Below are 24612 nucleotides of genomic sequence, written 5' to 3'. Positions count from 1 at the left end.
TTGATTATTAGAGACTCAATGATGTGACTCTATAACACATTTTTGATAGCTTTGTTAGTATAGTTGATCAAACAATATAACTACAAGAGAAGGCATCAAAAGAAAAAGCAATTTCTAAGATAAGGTAGCGGTCAAAATAATGAGAATTAACAATCTGGAGATAGCAATGATTATGAAAAAATACTGATTGCTGAAATATGCCACAATATAAACCTTAAGAAAATACTGAGCAAGATAAATTATATTTTGTGTTAGACATCTGTCAAATTATGTATAATGCATAATTTATCAGTGTTGCATCCATCTCCATTGGAATATAGCCCCAACTGTGTATAAATACTGAAGATGCACCACCAGTCAAAGTATACAGTGTAAAACAATATTCATTTTAAACTGCACCTGATTTTTTTTAAGAAAAGGAGGCTTAACGTGTTTTCTTCCTTCCACAGTGATTGTAACAGTAATAGGAATTCGATTGCTTCCTTTACAAGTATATGTAGCAGCCATTGTGATTCCTATGTGCACAGCGATGATATGGACTCTGGTAAGCTCCACAAAACACAATGGGTGGAATTTTTGGGTGGGTGGGCGGCTGCGATCAGCAGCACCGGGAACAGCTGGGGAGCAGACCACCGACCCCAATTGGCCCCTGACTGTGATTTCACGCTGGATGGCCAATTAACAGCCAGCCAGTGTGAAAGGCACGCTGAAAGGCTCAGCGCTGCCGGGGTCGGGGCGGGAAGAGGGTGAGCACTGAAGTCAGCGTGGACGCAGGAGAGTATGGATGGAAAGCTCCCTGAAGACAGAGAGCTGCCTCAGGGAGCTGACGAATTTAAAATCAATAAAGAAAGAATTTAAAATCTGGAAAAAATGTCCACGCATCAGAATGTGTTGCCTGTGCATGGACGTTATAAAAATTCTGTGCATAACTTTTTAAAAAATTTAATTACAGAAACCTCATCCCGCTCTTGGATGAGGTTTCCCGAAAAATGCAAAGGCCGCCTGGCCGATTTGCCCGCCTGTCAACTGTAAGGTTGGACGGGCAGTGAAAAATCCCTATTAATTAGTATTTTAATGGCCTTAATAGGTCTCTTCATTGTTGGCGGGTGCACTGCCAACTCTCATGTGCGCCTGCCGGCCAAAATATCACGCGAGTGCGCAGTGACGTTGGGACGCTTACCCGGCATCATTGCGTGCTATTTCACACTCGAGCTTGTCGGGTGTACACCCACACGCTGAGTGGAAAATTCAGCTCGGTGCGTACAATACACAATATTGCCTTGGGTGGAGAGCCCTTTGAATGCAAGTAGGAGCTTTGTCTGTAGCAGAGTTACAGAAGTCATAACGAAAATGGGATTTTTCACATAAGAACTTTTTTTCAACAATTTTTTAATTTGACTTTTGACCCACATTTGTCATTTTTTTTACACATCCTTTTAATTTTATAAATATTTTTGCTATTTTCTTTGCCTTTTGTTTTACTGCTACATTGATTATATTTTGTACCTTTTACTTCCATGTTTTTAAAATTCCTGTGGTTATGTTGGGTTGCAGATGATAAAGCTAAAAACTATGTAAAAATAATTTTGAATAAAATATGTATAGTCATGGTAATCCAAATATGTAACACACAAAATTAAAATTAAAATTACAAAATAACCGAAAGAGGTTTTCAAATGAAATTGCACTTAATGCACTGATTCAGTACAGATTTATAAACACATTAATATGTGCCAATATATTCTGCAGCAATTTGATTTCTCCCCTCCCCCTCCCATTCAACTTCACTACAATAGGCACATGTAGAGGAAAAACTAGAATTGGGTGCCTTTGCACCTCTAACTGGCAAAAACAGAAAATATTCAGACAAATATGTGGATGATGTGCAGCCATATTGAGTTGTACAGATGTTGTTTAATGACATAGACACAATTATGACAAAATTAGTACAACTAGATTGTGATTAAGTTATGAGGAAAGGCTAAAGTGACTGAAATTTTAGCCGGAAAGTAAAGACTGAGGAAGAACGTGACACAGGTCTTTAAAATAATAATTTGGAACCAGAGGGCACATGGAAAAAATGCACAAGGTTAGAGATGTGTGTTAAGATATGTGGAACTGACTTCAACAGTAAGTGATCACTGGGTCAATATCCATTGAGAATGGAGTATTGAAGGCTATAATCATACTACTTTTTAAAAAGCCTTCTTCGGCATTCCGTCAGGATCTGGGATAACTTCTTCCACTCCGATTCGATGGGTTCTGAAATGGCTGATAAGTCTAGTGTGCGATCTGCAGACTCTGTCACATGTGAGGCAGGTGGTGCTTAAAGGGTTGGGTAGATAGGCTGTTTGGAGGTTTGTGCACTCCCTCTGATGCCTCGCCTTCACCTCTGCATTTTCCTGATGAAGTCTCTCAATGTGTTGGGTGCCTTCCCGAATGAGCCCTCTTCATTTTAGTCAGTCACAAGCCAGGGACTCCCATGAGTTGGCGGACATGTTTGACCTCTTCAGGGTTGCTTTGAGGACATCCCTAAACCATTTCTGCTATCCTCCTGGCAGTCTCCTGATGCAACTGAGTTCCAAGTAGAGCGGTTGCTTTGGGAGTTTGGTGTCCAGAATCACAGTGCAATTTTTTCCTATCAAGAGGGGGACACAGACATGATCTTCACTGTGCAACAAATTCAAGAAAAGTGCAACAACATCATTCACTGTACATGGCCTTTTTCAACCTCACGAAAGTTTTGATTCTGTCAACCAAGAATGATTATGAGTATCCTCCTTAAATTTAGCTGCTCTCAGAAATTTATTGCCATCCTCCACGCTGATATATCTGCTGTGATCCTCATCAACGGAACCGCCACAAACCCTATCTCAGTGAAAACTGGGGTCAAACAAGGCTATGTCATTGCACCAACCTTCTTCTCCATTTTCCTCAATGCAATACTGAATCTCACCGTCAGCAACCGACCCACAGGAATGAATTAATCTTTTTAAAGTAAGGTTGAGAGGAGTTGATAATAGAATAATCGTACATCTAGATGGAGTGGACATGATGTTTTGAATGGTCTTTCTGATGTTCTTACTGTTTTGTGAACCATATAATTGGTGCCAAAGATTTCAATGTTTGATGCATTGATTTTTTGATATGTTAATTTCTTAAAGTTCATTCACAGGATATGGGCTTGAAGAATACAAGAACCAGGAGCAGGAGTAGGCCATTCGGCCCCTAGAGGCTGCTTTGCCATTCAATAAGATCATGGCCACAGCTCCACTTTCCTGTCTGCACCCCATACCCTTGACTCTCTTGTCGATCAAAAATCTATCTGCCTCAGCCTTGAATATATCCAATGACCCAGCCTCCACTGCTCTCTGAGGAATAGATTTCCCCAGACTTTGAGAGAAAATAAATTCTCCATTTCTCAGTCTTAAATAGGATATCTCTAATCTTTAAATGGTGTCCCCTCATTCTAGACGCCCCAAAAAGGGGAAATTTTCACTCAGCATCCACCCTGTCAAATCACCCTGAGGATCTTATATGTTTCAGCATGATCGCCTCTCATTCTGCCCTCAGATTTCCTTTGCAGCCAGAGACTGGTTTCTAATGTAGCTTGCTCTCGGCCCCAGTTTTTCATGTGGTTAATGTTTGCTACTGGAGTTTCATTTCCATTTGGTCTGGGGTTACAAGTGACATTAACCACATGAAAAAGTGGGACTGGATCATAAACTCCATATAAACTGAGTACTATGTCATTCAAGCCAAAGAAAGGTAAACAGATCATGTTCACATTTACATTTAACATTGCAATCTGGACTTCACTGGATTAATGACCGCTATAGTTGAGCAGTGGAAAGCAGAACATAGATCTGCCAGCATAGAAAATTTTGCGCAGTTTGTGTAGCATGCCATGAAAATCAGCAGCTTGATATTCCTTCACCATCATTATCTTCTCAGTGATCAGGGAACTTTTTATAGAGGATATTAAAGCTTAAGTATTTATTTTTAGTACAGCCAACAAAAAAGAAAGAAAAAGAAGAAAGGCAGGCTTGAGTAGAGGAGGGGGAGGGGAGAGATCGTGGATTGGGCATCAGGGAGAGGGGCCTGGAAAGCTTGGTGGGGGAGGGCGGTGGTGATGGTGAGAGGTCAACCAATTTAAGGGAAGTGGGTGGAGGATTCCTATCAAAGGGAGATTAACAGGTATGCTTGATAGGCCCAAGGAAAGAATTCCTGCTCCTCCTGGACTACAAACAAGGCTGGGAAGGCACTTATCTGTACAATCCAACTGTTCTTGCCGCTCATCAGCTGTTTGGTTTTCTGAGGACTAAGAAACTCAGCTGGCCAGTATTAAATCTGAAATGGAGGTAAAATCAGAGATTTGCAGCTTCATTTGAATATTTAAGTGAGGGACCTGCCTCCAAAGTTCAGGTGAAACATCTACACCTACCCCCACACCTGCCTCTGTTAAAACCAGAAGTAGGTGGGTTGGGTTTATCAATTTAAAATTTTTAACTTGCGCCCAGGCTACCCTTTCCCCATCCTCAGTAATAAAAGTACCCATATGTGTTAGATGAGAAGGAACTAAATAATTGGGGAAAAATGGCTTTTCTATAAGGGCCGAATTTTGCCCTTGATGGGTGGGCAGGCCCAACCAGCTCGGCGGCGGGTGGGCAGCTGATCGCCACCGCCAAAACGGGCCCCGCTGCCATTTTACGTGGGTGGGCTAATTAAGGCCCGCCCAGCGTGATGCCCAACGGGAAGCACTATGCGCTTCCTGTGCGGGCGGGGGGGGATTCCTCAAATGTGAGAGTGCGCTCTTTCGCGCGTGCACATGAAAGAGCGCACATCTCCCTGAGACTAAGTGGTGCCTCAGGGAGATCGCTGAAAGGTGGTGAAAGTTCAAAACTAGAAAAATAAAAAAATCATTAACATGTCCCTCTCATGTGAAAATGTCACACGAGATGGGACATGTTAATGAAGTACACAGAAACTTTACTAAACTTTTTTTAACCCAAAATCAAACCTCATCCAGCCAGTGGATGAGGTTTGTTAAAAAATCACTTGGGACCGTGCACCGAGCCGAAGTTCGCACGGGCCCCTCAAAATCATCGACAGTTGGTGACTTAATGTCCTTAACAAATCCTTTAATTAATGGCGGGCGCGCATCCCGCTGCATAGTGCACCCGCCGACCTAAACATCGCGATGCCACGCGCTGACGTCGGGACGCTAGCGCGACATTTTAAGCGCTGATGTGCGGGCTCCGCCACCCGCACGTTGGCCAGAAAATTCAGCCATAAGTGTTTGCTTCATCAAAGTATGAAATTGTAAATCGGACCCTCTGAACTGCACCAGTAGCTGATATATGTTGAATGCAGCCCAGTAGGTTAATGAAATATGATCAGCATAATTAAAAATATAAATGATTCAATTTAAAATGAATGTTTTGCAATGATGAATCATTAATAAGTTTTTTTTGCTTACATATCTAACAGGGGATGAACTACCTTGCAGTGTTCACATTTCACATGATAAGCAGGATAAACTGCATGGTTGCTTAGAACATCTCTTTAGCCAGGTGAGTCAAAGTAAACCAAATGCAACCTTGTTTACAAATGTTTGTTGGTATTCTGTCTTTTTTCTCCCCAGAGAGAAGTTAAATTCTGAATATTATTTAAAGCAATTTGTGAAAATACCGGATTCCTATGAACATTCTCAGTATGTTTTAATATTCTTCTAAAAGTATCTATGCTACAGAATGTATTCCTGCAATAAGACACCTGTACAATATGCAATTCTATCTGCTTGTGAGAACCCAGCTTATAGAGATGTTCCCTTTGCTTTGTGGGTTTTATTGGAGGCATTATAAAGCATTCATTTAACAATTTTACAGTTTTAACCACTATGGAGGAGAAATTCAACTGGTCAACCTTATGCGTCCCTTAGTCCTGACTTCATGTGTCTTTACCGGTCCTAGTTCTCTGATGCAAAACTAGCCCAGTAGCTGCAGCATGGCCGGTGGAAGACTGCTGACTTTCAGTGGTGGAGACCGCACATACCCTTGCAGCACACCCTGAAGCAACTGTGCGCCTTGAGGGTCCAGCTTTATATTGCACCCCATGGGCAGCAGCAGTCTGGGTTGGCATTGACTGCCTTAGTCGCACGTTTCCATTCCCTGTGGAGGCTCAATCTTGAAGGCTTCTTGCCCTCAGGTGGAAACATGGACTCCTTCCTGAATCCCACCTCTCTGCATAGTGCATCCTGGGCAGTGTCACTAAAGCAGGAGTCCTTTCCTTCATGTGGTCCATCCTCCTTCTCCCTCTGTGGCAAAATGTGATTATCAAGCAGCCTGCAGTGCATTGCTGCAGCTCCCTTTTATAGGGACTGTGCTATGAAAAAGGGAAGGCTGCTTGGAGAAAGTGGTTTTTCCACAATGCTGCTCAGCCCTCTGCAGTGCATCGAGGACTCCAGAGCAGCACAGAGCTGCTTATGGTCACATATATAGGATCAGAGAAATGTGAATTGCAGCCCCAGCACCCAAAGATTAGTTTAACCCAATTTCCAGTTTAATCTGATTTTGTGATATTGATTGTCTAAAAAATTCAATGCAAGGATGATTTCTTGGGGTACAGGAGTACATGAGATGCTTTCCAGCAAGGTAGGCGGCTATCCCAGTGCTTGAAAGTGTATTCATAGGCGGATAGAATTAATGTCCATCATTTAATTCTTGCCGAGGCTATCGACAGGATAGCCTTGTCTTCTTTGAAAAGGCCCAAAAGTGGTTTATGATCAGAAACGAGAGTAAAGTGCCTGCTATGTAAGTACTGGTGGAATGTTTTAACTCCGAAGACTATTGACAGTCCTTCCTTATCGATGTGCGAATAACCTTTTTCGGTCACTGAGAGGGTTCTTGAAAAGTAACCTCAGAAACGTCATCCATTTCCTGGGACACGACTGCACCAACACCATATGGAGAGGCGTCGCAGGTCAATATCAATTCTCTGGATGGGTTGAAGTGCACTCACAAGGTTGAGGAGTGCAATAGTTGTTTTACTCTGTTGAAGGCTTCCTCCTGTGGAGCCTTCCAGGACCAATGATGGTGTTCCTTCAGCAGTATGTGCAAAGGAGTCAGTACAGTCAATAAGTTGGGTAAAAATCACCTGTAGTAGTTTACCATCCCTAAAAATGATTTGGGTTTGGCGATATTTATGGGTCTACACAGTGCCCCAGACAGGTAAGCTCAGTGGCTTGGAAAGTGCATTTCTCCTTTTTTGACAGACTCCAGCTTCCAGAAATCCTTTTAATACCCCCTCTAAATTTGCTAAATGTTCAGCCTCTGTCGATCCAGTTATGAGGGCATCATTGAGGTATACTACAACTCATGGTAACCCCTGTAGCAAACTCTCCATTATCCTTTGAAATATTGCATATGCCGAGGACACGCCAAAAGTTAAGCGTGTATACTGGAACAGGCCTTTGTGTGTGTTTATTGTGTTATACCCCTGGGATGTGTTATCTAACTCAAGTTGCTGGTTCGTGTGGCTCATCTCCACCTTAATGTAAGATTGACCTCCTGCCAGCTTTGCATTCAAGTCTTCGATTCTTGGAATTGGATATTTATCCAACTTAGTGGCCCGATTAACTGTTAGCTTATAATCACTGCAAATGCGGACGGTCTTATCTGGTTTCAGTACGGGGATGATAGGTGCTGCCCATTCTGCAAATTGAACCGGTTGTATGATGTCTAGTTCCTCTAGCCTGCTTAACTCAGCATCCACTTTTTCTCTTAAGGCATATGGTACCAGTCTTGCCCTAAAAGAAAATCGGGGAGTTGCCTCTGGATCAACATAAATCTTGGCTTGCAAGCCTTTGATTTTTCCTAATTCATTATGAAAGATGCTGTCGTTTTTTTTAACAATTCTAGCAGTCCTCCTGCCTGCACTTGAAAAATTCCAGACCAGTTTAACTTGATTTCTTTTAGCCAATCACGGCCCAGAAGGCTTGATCCTTCCCCAGTTGCTTTTATTACTAGGAGTTGGGCTAACTGCTGCCCATAGCTCACAGGTACCATGGCAGTGCCATTTATTTTTATGGCTTTTTCTGTGTAAGCCTTCAACTAGGCAGAAGTTCCCTCCAGACCTAATGGTTGGGTACCTTCTCTCAGGTACTGAAATGTGCATTCACCCATCACTGAGGCTGATGCCCTCTATCCACCTCCATAACTAGAGGCTTCCCGTTTATGAGGAGTGTGACAGTATTAGACTTTGCCTTGAATGCTTTAAGATTAAAAAGAGAGTAAGTTCAGAATCAGTTATTTCAGGCTCTTTCACATTATTTACTTCTAACATCTTTGCTGGCTGGTTACTTTTCAGTCTGGACTTAGCTCTGCACTGCTTTATCAAATGTCCTCTCTTGCAACAGTAATAGCACTTGGCCTCCTTAAACCTACAGGTTTCAGCAGTGTGGTTACCCCACATTGGTAACATTTCAACTTCGGGATCACTATCTGACGGCCTCTGGTATATTTTTTTGATTTCTGGGTGATTGGGAATGGTTGCCACTTCGTGGCTGCGTCTGTGGTTTTGGTGCCATACTTGGCTGCAGGCTCCCACCCTAACTGGTAAATGAAGCTATTTTGCAAGCTCTGTAGCTCCTGCGAATCTTTTTCAGCGCTTTTCACGGCCAGTGCTATCTCCAGTGCCCGTTTAAAATTTATGTTGACTTCTGCCAGCAATCGATACTGAATGGTGTCGTTGCGCATGCCACAAACTATCTGATCCCTTAGCATATCGTTCAAGGTCGTTCCAAAATCACAATGCTCTGACAATTGCTTCAACTTAGCAATATAAGTCACAATTGATTTGCCTGGGGCCCTCACCCTTGCATTAAATTTGAATCTTTGAATAATGACTGATGGGTTGAATCTTTGAATAATGACTGAAAATGGCCCTTCATCAAATCCATGAGCTCACTGAATGATTTGGAGTCGGGTGCGCTTGAGGCTGTGAGACTGTGAATAAGGTTGTAGGTTTGACTCCCATAAACACTTTGCGCTCTGCCTCTTCCCCTATTTCGTTGGTCTGGAAATAAAACCTGAGGCACTCGATGTATCAAGTCCTGCCCTCCCTGGAGGTGTCAAATGGGTCAATCCTCCCAAGAGAGGCATCTTGGTGAGTATATATTTTTTCCTTCTTTAAAATGAGATACTCACAGTCGTAGGGCAAGGGGTAGCGCCAGGATCATTTATCCTTCTTGTCAGATGTAGAGGTGTACTACTGAGGGGCTTCTTTAGTTGAACAACAAACTTTGTTTACAGAGCTGCAGGCCTCTAGCAAGGCTACAATACACCCTCTAGACTAGGAAAACTCCGCCCCTTATAAGCTACCCTGTGCTCGGTGCTGACTGGCTGTTCTGACCACATGACCCTTATCCAGGAAGGCTGGACTTAAAGCAACTATCACAGCAACAATTGTCAAGAACTCAGTATTGGACCTCAACATTTTCATTCTGCAAATATGGCCACAAGCCACCCCGCACTGCAAACACAACCACCCACTTAAAAAGAAAAACTAAAAGCACCATTTAATTATTTAGTTGATTTTACATAGCATCTACTTTATTCATTTAATTTGGAACGAGGACTGGGAACCATAGGGATATGCATGCAATACTGGCCCTAGCATTGGTGGGATCGAGACTGAGCACCAGGCACCAGCAAACGATACAGCTATGAAATAACGTGGTCTTGAGATATAATCAATGTATGAGTCATGATTGATAGAGATTGTTGGTAGTTGAGTGATCTGAGTTTGTGAGGCTAGTGGTGCTGTTCATGCGAATGGCATTTGCAGATATGGTCATTGACCTCGAACATTCGTAGAAGGTCCTTGAGTACCTTGAGGTACTGAATTCATGTTCTCCTGGTATTCACCGCCATGGCTATCTGGTCCCACGACCTTCATAAAATTTGTCTGGAGAGCCTCCTGGCCTGTTGTGGATAGAGCCCATCTCTCCTCCCCTCCACCTCCTGCACCACGGACTCCAATGCAGCATTGGAAAATGGAGCTTGCTCTCTGTCACGTTGTACAAGTCTTGTGCCTTTCTAGAGTTAAAATTGCTTTTACGCTGATTTCCAGGACCTGCTGCAGCCCAAATCCAAGAAATACAGGCTGGCTGTCTATAGTGGAGGTTAACTTGAACTCGTACTTCTCTTTAACAACTTTGAGCCCTTTACTGAGGCCTGCAGCCACTCAAAGCTTGCTTAGTGCTGGTTGTACCTGACACTTATTTAAATGAGCAGGCTGCAGGAAGTTGGCATGTTGCCTGCATCGGTAGCAACAATCTGGGGTTAATTGCAATTCCCACACCCCTTTTGGAGGTTATAGAGTTTTGTAGCCTATTGTGTATATGAAGTGCTGAAGGGTGCAGTGTTGGCTCTATTTTCACAGCCCTCAGTGGGAACCATGTGTTGTGACATTGCTTTAAGTGAGAATTTGCTAATAAGTGAGTAGCCAGGGCGTAAACCATGTGACCATCAGACATTCTTCAGAGTAGCTTACAGTTTAGCTTTCAGCATGTGGTGTGAAGGAGTTGCAGCTGTACTTTCCTTTTAACAGCTGTTAAATCTATATAGTAAATCTGTCTGTTGAGCAATCCTGTACCATCTACAAGATGCACTGCAGGAACTTAACAAGGCTCCTTAAACAGCACCTTCCAAACTCACGACCACTACCATCTAGAAGGACAAGGGCAGCAGACACATGGGAACACCACCACCTGGAAGTTTCCCTCCAAATCACTCATCATCGTGACTTGGGAATATTTCGCCGATCCTTCATTGCCACTGAGTCAAAATCCCAGAACTCCCTCCCTAAAAGCACTGTGGGTGTACCCACACCACATGAACTGCAGCGGTTCAAGAAGGCAGTACACCACCACCTTCTCAAGGGCAATTAGGGATGGGCAATAAATGCTGGCTTGGCCAGCGACGCCCACATCCCATGAATGAATAAAAAAACCTCCAGATAAAACAAACATACATTTAGTTTACCAGTCCTGTGTGAAATTGGTCAGCTTGTATTAAGCAAACATAGAAGTAAAATATGGTGGACAGCAATGGTTCTTCTTAAATAACTTGATGAAGATTTGAAGATCACAGGAAAAGACAAGATTTTGTACTGTACAAAAGCTAGTTATGTACTGAAGATCCCGGGGCAGAGAGTCCCTCTACAGAAAATGCTTCACAGACCAACGAGTACCTGATTTATGGGAAAGGTGGATTGGTGGTGAATCAGGCAGTCAACATTGAGTCAGACAGTACGAGCTGCAGGGGCATTGCGATGTACTTGGGTGCCATTAGTCTGCGCATTGGCGGCACAATAGACAGGAAGCAAGTGAAACAGAAAAAAAACAAGCGCCAGCCAAACAAGAGAGAGAGAAAAAAGAAACCATACAGCAGTTGCATTGCTGAATCTTCCCCCTGAGTAGAGAAGCTACAAATCCCCTACACATCGACAGCATTCGTAACAGGCAGGAAACATCAGGAAGGTGACCACCAGATTCCCCAGCATGAATTGGAAGACCACAGATGCCCCAACCAAATTTAGACTTTTTGAACAAATGATGGAGCTATACTTTTTAGATTTACCTGTCACAGAACTGGATAAACGAGGAATGAAAATAAAGCTAGCTATTGGAAACGAAGGCTTGCACTTCAGGAAGGATCAGAAATATCCTGCTAACCTGTGGATCAGTTTTGTGTAAAGGTAAACTTTAGAAAACAACAGACATTGGCCACAAGAATCAATCCATCAGTTCATCCTCAGGTGCCATGATAAGGGCAAGGACTGATTTCTCAGCAGCTGAGCTGTCTATATGAATGATGGAGCTGGATGTACCCTCTGGTAGCCAGGATGCAGAAAGTAACAAGTTGTGTATTCTGCTGCACGCACTGTGAAGCTGTCTTGCATTCCAAGTTCTTTGTATGTTACGTGGTGTAGAAGGACATTGGGTTCACCTATGCAGGAAATCTAGTTCTGAAGGTTTGACCAGAGGTGAGATGCAACCAAACAAAAAGCATGTGCCATGTACTGGCAGCAACAACAGCAAATGCACCAGAGGCCCACATAAGCGCAAGCACATACACATGATTAGCGGCCAGACAGACCAGGGTGAAGATGCAGAGTGGAAAGATCTTCAACTGGAAAAACGAACAGGCTTTCCACATTGTGTCACATTCACTATGTGCAGATGAAGTCAAATGGTTAGAAGCTTTTGTTACTATCAACATCACATGCCCAAAGAAAAGCAGCAAACACATGCTCACAACCAAAGTAGACACGGGAGCAAGTGTAAATATCTTATCAGTCAGAATCCTGAAGGATATGTATCTGGATTGCTGGAATCAATGCTACAATCTATGACAGAAAAGCAAACATAAGGTCACCTATTCATTGCATAGGTGCATTGCCATTGAAATGCAGCTATGGTAAGTCTGCATGAAAACCACAGGGATTCTACCTGGTGGACAAGAACAGACCAGCAGCAGCAGGGTTACTGGTGTGTACGGAACTCAACATTGTGACAATACACGAGATCATCAAGATACCAATTGCAGTAGAAGAGGCCAAGAATAATCGCATTGAATCAGTTGATGACCTACAACAGATGTCCCCAGACAGATTCAATGCCATAGGAAACTTCAGAGGTTAAGCTATACTACACCTCAGAGAAGATGCAACTCCACCAATTGACCCTCCTAGAAAGTGCAGTGTGTGCATACAGGAGAAGGTGAAAAGTGAGTTGAATGACATGGAGCATCACAGCATTATTTGTCGTGTGCATCAGCACACTGACTGATGCAATTCCATCTTGTGCGTGCTGAAAAATATTGGCATAATCCAGGTATTCTTGGACCCAAGATATCTAAATATCGCTCTAATGAGGTGCCCACACAAGATTCCAACATTAAAGGAATTGAATCCCAAATTCACAAGAGCAAGGTTTTTCTCCAAGTTGGATGTCAAACACTGATATTGGTTGGTTCACTTGGTAGAAGATCTCAAGAAATCACTGCTTTCAGAACTTTCAGAAGATACTGCTTCCAGAGATTTCCCTTTGGTTTATCATCAGTCAGGATCTGTTCCAGTGGTATATCGACAGAATTACAGAAAATATCCCTGGATGCATCGCTGAAGACATTGTGATGGGCAAACCAAAGAAGAACATGAACGAAATTTACGCTCACTGATGGCAGCAGCTCGTTGTGAATGACTCATCTTCAACAGTAAGAAATGCCAGGTGAATGTGGATCCGATTAATGTTTTCAGTTCAATCTATTCAAGGTCTGGGATCTGTCCTGGTCTAGGGAAACTTGAAGATGTAGGAGACATGCCAAAGAGGACTTGCAGAGATGCCTTGGATTTTTCAACTTCTTAGCATCATACATATCCAGCTACCAAACTTTGCTGATGGAGCACCATCACCTAGAAAGCTGTTAAGGGAGGATGTTCCATATGTATGGCAGGAAGACCATCAACACATGTCCAAATCACTTAAGCAGGCGTTGTCAGGAGAGACATGTGTCCCACAATACTACGACCCAAGAAAGGAGGTGATCTTAGAGGTCGATGCATCTCAAAAAGGGTGAGGAATGTGCATTGTGCAAGATGGCAAACCAATTGCATTTAGTTCCAAAAGTCAACACAAGTCCAATTATTCGAACATAGAGCTTAAGGCACTCACTCTGGTATTTGTTATCACAACTTATCTATTTGGTAAACTATTCATTGTGGAAACTGACCACAAATCATTGGAAATTATTTGGTGCAAGCCACTGATGAATGCTCCATCCAGACTATGGGCTGAATTTTATGTCCCGCGGGCGGGTGCACGCCCAACACAATCAGGCATAAAATCGCGCGAGAAGATATTGGGCGAGCGTCCTGACGTCATCGCACACTCGTGTGATATTTCACTCGGTAGGCGCGCGCAGAAGTTGGAAGCGCGCCCACCGACAGTTAAACTGACAATTAAGCCCATTAATGGCACAATTGTCTCCTATTTTTCGTGGCCCGTCCAACCATATGGTTGGTGGACGGGCAAATTGGCTAGGCGGCCTTTGCATTTTTCATCAAACCTCATCCAAAGGCGGGATGAAATTTCTATTATAAAGTAAAGTAAAAATAAATACCTATGGGCAACATTTTTATCAGCTATATTTTCGGGTGATTGATTATGATGCATGGACACTTTTTTTTTGCTGCTTTTTAAACCTTTATTTTAGTATTTTCAGGTCTCCGGCTCCCTGAGGCAACTGCCTGAAGGCAGACAGCTTTCTCGCAGCGCTCACCCATACCCGCGGAAAAGTCATCGCCCGCCCTCTTCCCACCCCCACAGCACTGAGCTATTTAGTGCGCGTTTCACGCCGCAGGCTGGCCATTAGTATGCCAGCCAGCGTGAAATCGCAGTCGGGGGCTGATTGCGATTAAGGCCCTGTTTCCCGACTGCTCCCGGGCTCACCAATCACGCGCATCCACCAAAGATAAAATTCAGGCCTGTGATTTATGATAAAAATACAGGGTTACATCTTTGAAGTCCATTACAAACTTGGTAACAAAATGGTTACTTTAGGCACACTTGAGTTGGTTACCCAATCCAAAAAATACACTGCAGAGATCTTGCCAGACCTACAAGTGGATGGTGTAGACATTGATGTAGAAGATGTCTGATTTTCAAGGGAAAACAGGTGCTTGTACCTGAAGCTCTTTACCAGGACATATTTTCACAGTTACACTAAGGACTTACGAGCATAGAGTGTGCAAAGCCCCTGGTGAGGTATTCTGGGTATTGGCCAACAACGCTATCAAGAAGACAGCGAGGAAGTTCGAAACATGCCAGAGACACCAGTCAAATCAGCATCAGAACCTTTGCACCTTCAAGAAGCTCCACTTCTAAGATCGCAACAGGTCTATTCCCTATCCATAGCGAGAACTTTCTCCTAGTCACTGACAATACCAAGCTTCCAATCATCAGACAATTCAAGGATACCTCAAGTACACTCATGGCAGACACAATGAGGTCAATTTTCAGCTTGTTCGGTACGCCTGAAAAGAACATATTGGACAATGAGCCAATATGAGACAGTGAATGTTGCTGGCTAAGCCAGCATTTATTGCCCACCGTGAATTGTCCTTGAGAAGGTGGTGGTGAGCTGCCTTCTTGAATTGTTGCAGTCCATGTGGCGTACATACACCCACAGTGCTGTTAGGGAGGGAGTTCCAGGATTTTGACCCAGCAACAGTGAAGGAACAGCAATATATTTCCAAGTCAGGATAGTGAGTGGCTTGGAGGGGATCTTATAGGTGGTGGTGTTCCCATGTGTTTGCTGCCCTTGACCTTCTAGATGGTTGCGGTCGTGGGTTTGGAAGGTGCTGTCTAAGGAGCCATTGTGAGTTCCTGCAATGCATCTTGTAGATGGTACACACTGTTGCTGCTGTGTGTCAGTGGTGGATGTCAGTGAATGTTTGTGGGTGGGATGACAATCAAGCAGGCTGCTTTCTCCTGGATGGTGTCAAGCTTCTTGAGTGTTGTTGGAGCTGCACTCATCCAGGCAAGTGGAGAGTATTCAATAAAACTCCTGAATTGTGCCTTATGGATGGCGGACAGGTCTTGAGGTGTCAGGAGGTGAGTTACTTGTCGCCTCTGACCTGCTCTTATAGCCACAGTATTTATATTTCTAGTCCAGTTCAGTTTCTGGTCAATGGTAACCCCCAGGATGTTGATAGTGGGGTATCCAGTGATGGTAATGCCACTGAATGTTAAGGGGCAATGGTTAGATTCTCCCTTGTTGGAGATGGTCATTGCCTGGCACTTGTGTGGCATAAATGTTACTTGCCACTTGTCAGCCCAAGCCTGGATATTGTCCAGGTCATGCTGCATTTGGACATGGACTAACTCAGTATCTAAGTCATCGCGAATGTGTTGAACATTATGCAATCATCAGCAAACATCCCCATTTCTGACCTTATGATGGAAGGAATGTGATTGATGAAGCAGCTGAAGATGGTTGTGTCCAGGACACTACCCTGAAGAACTCCTGTAGTGTTGTACTGGAACTGAGATGATTCACCTGCAACAACCACAACCATCTTCCTTTGTGCTAGGTATGATGTTATATAGATTCTTAAATTATTAAATCCTTAAACTCTTGAACAGCGATTTATTTGTTGTGTAAATAGTTTTTGCAAATACCCTAACATTTATGTATTTCACTCTTAATGTATGTAATCTTATCTTGGAAAATAAAAGGGATGTTATGATATCACTTGAAGAGAAAATATGCTCATGTGTAAATAGCCATGATGTATACCATGTGACCTGCAGAAATTATTCTGAGTAGCTTTCAGTTTAGCTAGCAGAATGTGGTGTGAATGAGTTGCAGCTGTACTTTCCTGTTAACTGTTGAATCTTTATAGTAAATCTATCTGCTGAGCAATCCTGTACTACATCTTCAAATACACTGAACCTACGTTTAGTTTACCAGTCCTGTGTTAGATTGATAAATTTGTAATAGGCAAACATAGAAATACAACACCATGCTTTCAGTGGCTGCTCACATTGCTGTAACGGTGAAGAAGGCAGAGTTCAAAAATTGAAAATAGCCAAGATAATTTCTTCCTTTCAGTCATAATAATATAATCAGTAGGCTACGAGTTCATTTTTACTTTAAAATTTATCATTCGGGGACAAACAGGGGACTTTACACCAATTCCTTTTATAGTGCAGCACATACTTGTTATTCTAAATACTGGTGATGCCTGATAGATAATTGGCCAATAATGAATATTCTTGTACTTACTATGAAAGTTCAGTGTAACAATGATCTTGATGGCTACAGGGTGTGTCGTCCATGCCCTGGTTTGAGGCTGCAGTTCTGGTGCAGCATGTCACATATCTTGGTACCAACCTCCTTTTTAAATTGAGGGTACCTTCTATATTTATATTCAGTGATATTGAGGTGGTGGCATTACGAACATAGGAAACAGGAAAGGAGTAGACCATCCAGCCCCTCAAGCCTGCACCGCCATTCAAGTAGATATGGCTGATGATCTACCTTAAAGGCATTTCCCTGCACTATCTCCATATCCCTTGATGTCTTTACTATCTAAAACTCTATTGATCTCTGTCTTGAACATACTCAATTACTAAGTCTCCACAGCCTCCTAGGATAGAGAATTCCAAAGATTTACCACCCTCTGAGTGACGAAATTCCTCATCTCAGTACTAAATGGCCTACCCCTTATTCTGAGACTGTGTCCCCTAGTACTAGATGCTCCCCAACCACCCCAGCCAGGGGGAACATCCTTCCTGCATCAACCTTGTCAAGCTCTGTAAGAATTTTATATGTTTCAATGATATCACCTCTCATTCTTCTAAACTCTAGAGAATACAGACCCAGTCTCTCCTCATAGGACGATCCCATGAACCCAGGAATCAGTCTTGTAAACCTTTATGCACTCCCTCTATGGGAAGTATATCCTTCCTTAGGTAAGGAGACCAAAACTGTAAGCAATACTCCAGGTGAGGTCTCACCGAGGCTCTATAGAATTGCAGCAAGATATCTTTATTCCTGTACTTAAATCCTCATTGGAAGAATTACTTCCTGTAGGCCGTCTCTGGATGACCCCCTGATGAATGCCTTCCTCCTCCTCTTCCCTTTTTTGGCAGCTTGTCCTACTCCCAGTTTTGCTCTACATGCAAAGGTGCCCCTGCCAGACCTCTCCTGTTTGCAAAAAGACAATCTGTGAAGTAAACAACAATAGCAATGGACAAGAAGACAAACCTCTCCTTTTGTGGACAGAAGTGAACTCAGAGGACGAGTAGAACGGAGCAAAAATGCCTAGAAGTCGAATAGTAGTGAGAAGTAGTGAACTGGTAACTAATGTTTAAGTATTGTATGATTCCTTTAAGTTTCACTGACAAGTGCTCCTTCACAGTAGTTAGTGCCTGGTTGTGCTGAGTAAGGTCAGCACATGATGTCCAATTAGCTGGGTGGGTCCAAAATGGCAGTTACATCCTGCATGCAGCACATGACCATCATCTCAATGATATTCTGGCTGCTTTAAGCCTAATTTGATTTGTAACTCCAGAACTACAGGAGATGATGGCACAGTGGTAATGTCACTGGACTCATAATCCTGAGGCCCAGGCTAATGCCCAGGAATGATGAGTTCACATCCCTCCAAGTCAACTGGTGGAATTTAAATTCAATTGATAAAAAAGTCTGGAATATAAAGCAAGTTTCAGTATTGGTGACCATGAAACTATCATTGATTATCATCAAAACCTATCTGATTCACTAATATCCTTTCGGGAAGGAAATCTGCCATCCTTACCTGGTCTGTTCTATATGTGAATCCAGATCCACAGGAATGTGGTTGATTCTTAATTGCCCTCTGAAATGGCCTAGCAAGCCATTTAGTTCAAGGGCAATTAGGGATGGGCAACAAATGCTGTTTTTGCCAGGGACGCCCACATCCTATGAAAGAAGAAAAAAAACTAAATGGTGGACTGCGCACTCCTGGTTGGAATTCTGCATGTGCATCATCAGTCCTGCCATTTTGGGTTCTTGTGTGACCATGCAGTGCCTGGAAAATGTGTGCTCCATGGCCCAATTTCTAGGCTACAATGTTTAGGTTAGCTTATAACAGGATGCTATTGTCACATCCCATAGTTGTTCAATTGTATAATTAGATATTTGGCAGTTTGGACACACCACAGAACAAAAGCTGCTCAGCCTGTTTATAAAAGTGACCAGCACAGTTATACCCAAGCAAATGGGCCATAATTTGTTGTCAAAATAATGGAGAGGGTAATGGTCCTCATTTGTTACTTACGAGAACATATTACAGCAATTTCAGGTGAGGGCAGATGTGTGGCTAAATGTGGAAATTCAAACGTTGCTGTCCGAGTTACGCAACTCTGTTGTTAGCTTCTAAAAACTGCATCTTGCTGTTTGCCTCATCATTAAAATGCATTGAACAGTATGAATTTGGTATACTCAGTAGACGTACACGCACCTTGCCACAGAAAGCTAATTCATGCCATTTTAAGTCCAAGTACCCTCTTAATGAAGCAATGTGTAAATTACTAACAAAGAACTTTTCTGGTGCTGATAATTAGTTATTACAAATGTGGAGGTCCCTTCCTTTGGATTTTAATTGTTGTTGGATATTTTTAAAGTACAAACTTTAAAACTAAATTTAATTTTACTTCTTGTTTCATTCTCTTTTCACTCTTTCAATCCAACCTTTCTTTCCCTCTCTATATATCTGATTTGGCATTTAATTCACCCAATAGTTTAGACACCCATGTCCGTCATTGCACTGAAATTTTACAACCCTATATTTTGAATGATGAAGGGGCTACACAGTTGTTCACTCATTTCCAGATGCCCAGCTCCCTTGCTATAACGTTAACAGCTCACGCTGTCAACAAATTATGGCACAAAATATCAAGCTATTAAACAGGCAAGGGTTGCTGCCATCCATTTCCCTGCCACAGCAAATTATAGTCATTTTTTGAAAGCACTTCTAAAATTGGTAATATTACTATTAGGGCCAGGGTGTGGTTTTCCACTCTGTATTCACAGGTGTATTCCCAAAGGTTTAAATGTATGTGTGTGCAGCAATCCTAATTATTGACTCTTGTACATTATATAACCTTCCTCCTCTGGACTTTTATAAATCTTTTAGGTTTTCTATGCAGCACACTGTCCAATGGCCTGGTGTAAAATCACAGAATTTGAACGGCACAGAAGGAGGCCATTCGACCCATCGTGTCTGCACTGGCTCTCCAAATGAGCATCATGACCTAGTGCCATTGACCTGCCTTTTCCCTGTACCCCTGCAAATTGTTTCTATTCAGATAATCATCTAATGCCCTCTTGAATGCCTTGATTGAACTTGCCTCCACCACACTTCCAGGCAGTGCATTCCAGACCCAAACTCGCTGTGTGAAAAAAGTTTTTCTCCCATCGCATTTGCTTCTTTTGCAAATCACTTTAAATCTGTGCCCTCTCGTTCTTGATCCTTTTATGAGCAGCTCAGTTTCAGGTTGAAAAAGGCAGGAGCATCAGGTAGAACAAAGGGGAAGTTCAGGCAATGGTTGGAGGGTGGGGGAGATTAAATACCAAAGATGTCAAAGAACAAGAGGCAAAGAGAATGGTAATGATAGTAGTAAAGAAACAAAACATTGGTCCAGAGCAGGCGCTAATAGCAGAATACAGGTCAGCCCTGTTTGAAAACAAAAACAATGGAACAAGGTACAAATTAGCCCTTGGGAAAAAAAAATCAAAATGGATGATAGAGTTCATGGGCTGAACTCAGTGTTGAGCGCAGAAGGCTGTAAAGTGCCTAATCAGAAGATGAAGTGGAGGAAAAGTGTTGTTCCTCCAGCTTGCGTTGGGCTTCACTGGAACGTAGCAAGAGACTGAGGACAGAAATGTGAGCATGAGATCAAGATGGTGAATTGAAATGGCAAGTGACAGGAAGGCCAGGGTCATGCTTGTGGACTGAATGTTCTGCAAAGTGGTCACCCAGTCTGCATTTAGCTTCTCCAATGTAGAGAAGACCGCATTGTGATCAACGAATACAGTAGACTAAATTGAAAGTAAATCGCTGCCTAACCTGGAAGAAGTGTTTGGGGCCTTGGACTGTGAGGAGAGATGAGGTAAAAGAGTAGGTGTTACATCTCCTGCTATTGCATGGGAAGGGGATGAGGTATTGGAGGTGATTGAGGGGTGGACTGGGGTGTCATGGGGGAACGGTCCCTTCAGAATACTGACAGGGGAAGCAGTGGCATAGTCGTATTGTTGCTGGACTAGTAACCCAGAGACCCAGGGTAATGCTTTGGGGAGCTTGGTTCGATTCCCAACATGGCAGATGGTGAAATTTGAATTCAATAAAAATCTGGAATTAAAAGTCCAAAAGTTTAAACCCATCTGGTTCACCAATGTCCTTTAGGGAAGCAAATCTGCTGTCCTTACCTGGTCTGGCCTACAGGTGACTCCAGACCCACAGCAGAGGTTGACTCTTAAATGCCCTCTGATTAGGGATGGGCAATAAATGCCGGCCTAGCCAGCGATGCCCACATCCCATGAACGAATAAAAAAATGGGGAGGGGAAGATGTTTTTGGTGGTGGCATCATGCTGGGGTGGCGTAAGTGGCAGAGGGTGATTTTTAAAATTCGATTATGGGATGTGGGCATCGCTGGCTAGGCCAGCATTTATTGTCCATCCCTAATTGCTTTTGAGAAGGTGGTGATGAGCTGCCTCCTTGAACCGCTGCAGTCCATGTGGTGTAGCTACACTCACCGTGCTCTTAGGGAGGGAGTTTCAGGATTTTGACCCAGCGACAGTGAAGGAATGGCGATATATTTCCACTTCAAAATGGTGAGTGGCTTGCAGGGTATCCCATGGTGGTGTTCCCATGTGTCTGCTGCCCTTGTCCTTCTAGTTGGTATTGGTCGTGGGTTTGGAAGGTGCTGCCTCAGGAGCACTATGAATACAGAGGCTGGTGGGTTACAAAGTGACTCCACGATCGTGGCTCTAGGGGAGGGGAAAGAGTGAGGGGAGAGGTGCGGCAAATAGGTTAGACATGGTTGGGTGCCCTGTCAACTACAGTGGTGGGGAATGCTCAGTTTAGGAAAAAGGAAGTCATGTCGGAAGCACTGTAGTGGAAGGTAGCAATATCAGAACAGATGTGGCAGAGATAGAGAAACTGGGAGAATGGAATGGAGTCCTTTCAGGAAGGAGAGAGTGAGGAGAGGTAATCGCGATAGCTGTAGAAGTTGGTGAGGCTTTGATGAATATTAATAGACAGTGTATCTCCGGAAATGGAGACAGAGACATCAAGGATGGGAGGGGATTGGAAGCAAAACTGATGAATTTTTCCAGTTCCGGACAAATGCACCAATCCAGTCATCAAAGTATAGAAAAAAGGGTCTGAGGGTTCTCCACTTCCACCCTGTCCACCACCGCTCTCCACTTCCTCCCTGTCCACCTCCGCTCTCCACTTCTTGCCTGTCCACCACCGCTCTCCACTTCCTCCCTGTCCACCACCGCTCTCCACTTCCTGCCTGTCCACCACCGCTCTCCACTTCCTCCTTGTCTACTACCGCTCTCCTCCCCTTCCCTGTCCACCACCGCTCTCCACTTCCTCCCTGTCCACCACCGCTCTCCACTTCCTCCCTGTCCACCACCGCTCTCCACTTCCTCCTTGTCCACCACCGCTCTCCTCCCCTTCCCTGTCCACCACCGCTCTCCACTTCCTCCCTGTCCACCACCGCTCTCCGCTTTCTCTCTGTCCACCACCGCTCTCCACTTCCTCCCTGTCCACCACCACTCTCCACTTCCTCCCTGTCCACCACTGCTCTCCTCCTCTTCCCTGTCCACCACGGTTCTCCTCCTCTTCCCTGTCCACCACCGCTCTCCACTTCCTCCCTGTCCACCACCGCTCTCCACTTCCTCCCTGTCCACCACTGCTCTCCTCCTCTTCCCTGTCCACCACCGCTCTCCACTTCATCCCTGTCCACCACCGCTCTCCTCCTCTTCCCTATCCACCACTGTTCTCCTCCTCTTCCCTGTCCACCATCGCTCTCCACTTCCTCCCTGTTCACCACTGCTCTCCTCTTCTTCCCTGTCCACCACCGCTCTCCTCCTCTTCCCTGTCCACCACCGCTCTCCTCATCTTCCCAGTCCACCACCGCTCTCCACTTCATCCCTGTCCACCACTGCTCTCCTCCTCTTCCCTATCCACCACTGTTCTCCTCCTCTTCCCTGTCCACCATCGCTCTCCACTTCCTCCCTGTCCACCACCGCTCTCCACTTCCTCCCTGCCCACCACTGCTCTCCACTTCCTCCCTGTCCACCACCGCTCTCCACTTCCTCCCTGTCCACCACCGATCTCCATTTCCTCCGTGTCCACCACCGCTTTCCACTATCTCCCTGTCCACCACTGCTCTCCTCCTCTTCCCTGTCCACCACCGCTCTCTGCTTTCTCCCTGTCCACCACCGCTCTCCACCACCGCTCTCCACTTCCTCCCTGTCCACCACTGCTCTCCACTTCATCCCTGTCCACCACCGCTCTCTGCTTTCTCCCTGTCCACCACCGCTCTCCACCACCGCTCTCCACTTCCTCCCTGTCCACCACTGCTCTCCACTTCATCCCTGTCCACCACCGCTCTCCACTTCATCCCTGTCCACCACCGCTCCCCTCCTCTTCCCTATCCACCACTGTTCTCCTCCTCTTTCCTGTCTACCACCACTCTCCTCCTCTTCCCTGTCCACCACCGCTCTCCTCCTCTTCCCTATCCACCACTGTTCTCCTCCTCTTTCCTGTCCACCACCGCTCTCCTCCTCTTCCCTGTCCACCACTGCTCTCCTCCTCTTTCCTGTCCACCACCACTCTCCTCCTCTTCCCTGTCCACCATCGCTCTCCACTTCCTCCCTGTTCACCACCGCTCTCCTCATCTTCCCTGTCCACCACCGCTCTCCTCCACTTCCCTGTCCACCACCGCTCTCCTCATCTTCCCTGTCCACCACCGCTCTCCTCCTCTTTCCTGTCCACCACCACTCTCCTCCTCTTCCCTGTCCACCATCGCTCTCCACTTCCTCCCTGTTCACCACCGCTTTCCTCATCTTCCCTGTCCACCATCGCTCTCCTCCTCTTCCCTGTCCACCACCGCTCTCCTCATCTTCCCTGTCCACCACCGCTCTCCTCATCTTCCCTGTCCACCACCACTCTCCACTTCCTCCCTGTCCACCACCGCTCTCCTCCTCTTTCCTGTCCACCACCACTCTCCTCCTCTTCCCTGTCCACCATCGCTCTCCACTTCCTCCCTGTTCACCACCGCTCTCCTCATCTTCCCTGTCCACCATCGCTCTCCTCCTCTTCCCTGTCCACCACCGCTCTCCTCATCTTCCCTGTCCACCACCGCTCTCCTCATCTTCCCTGTCCACCACCACTCTCTACTTCCTCCCTGTCCACCACCGCTCTCCACTTCCTCCCTGTCCACCACCCCTCTCCTCCTCTTCCCTGTCCACTACCATTCTCCTCCTCTTCCCTGTCCACCACCGTTCTCCTCCTCTTCCCTGTCCACCACCGCTCTCCTCCTCTTCCCTGTCCACCACCGCTCTCCACTTCCTCCCTGTCCACCACCGCTCTCCACTTCCTCCCTGTCCACCACCGTTCTCCTCCTCTTCCCTGTCCACCACTGCTCTCCTCCTCTTCCCTGTCCACCACCGCTCTCCACTTCATCCCTGTCCACCACCGCTCTCCACTTCCTCCCTGTCCACCACCGCTCTCCTCCTCTTCCCTGTCCACCACCGCTCTTCACTTCCTCCCTGTCCACCACCGCTTTCCTCCTCTTCCCTGTCCACTACCGCTCTCCTCCTCTTCCCTGTCCACCACCGCTCTTCTCCTCTTCCCTGTCCACCACCGCTCTCCTCTTCCTCCCTGTCCACCACTGCTCTCCACTTCCTCCCTGTCCACCACCGCTCTCCACTTCCTCCCTGTCCACCACCGCGCTCCACTTCCTCCCTGCCCACCACCGCTCT

The 24612-nt window shown here is 45.1% G+C and overlaps 1 protein-coding gene across 3 annotated transcripts in view; it reads left to right on the top strand.

The window, feature by feature from the left end:
- The window catches only part of prex2 (phosphatidylinositol-3,4,5-trisphosphate-dependent Rac exchange factor 2), a 675068-nt gene that overhangs the window by 412682 nt on the left and 237774 nt on the right, over positions 1–24612 (top strand). For all 3 annotated transcript variants that reach the window (XM_078540383.1, XM_078540384.1, XM_078540381.1), the window contains exons 27-28: positions 450–544; positions 5491–5573. In XM_078540383.1, coding sequence (XP_078396509.1) covers positions 450–544; positions 5491–5573 — 178 coding nt within the window. The remainder of the gene's footprint in view (positions 1–449; positions 545–5490; positions 5574–24612) is intronic.

This window comes from Cetorhinus maximus, chromosome 4 (assembly GCF_964194155.1).
Source record: "Cetorhinus maximus chromosome 4, sCetMax3.hap1.1, whole genome shotgun sequence".
Taxonomy (NCBI): Eukaryota; Metazoa; Chordata; class Chondrichthyes; order Lamniformes; family Cetorhinidae; genus Cetorhinus; species Cetorhinus maximus.
This window is presented reverse-complemented; position numbering and strand designations above follow the sequence as displayed.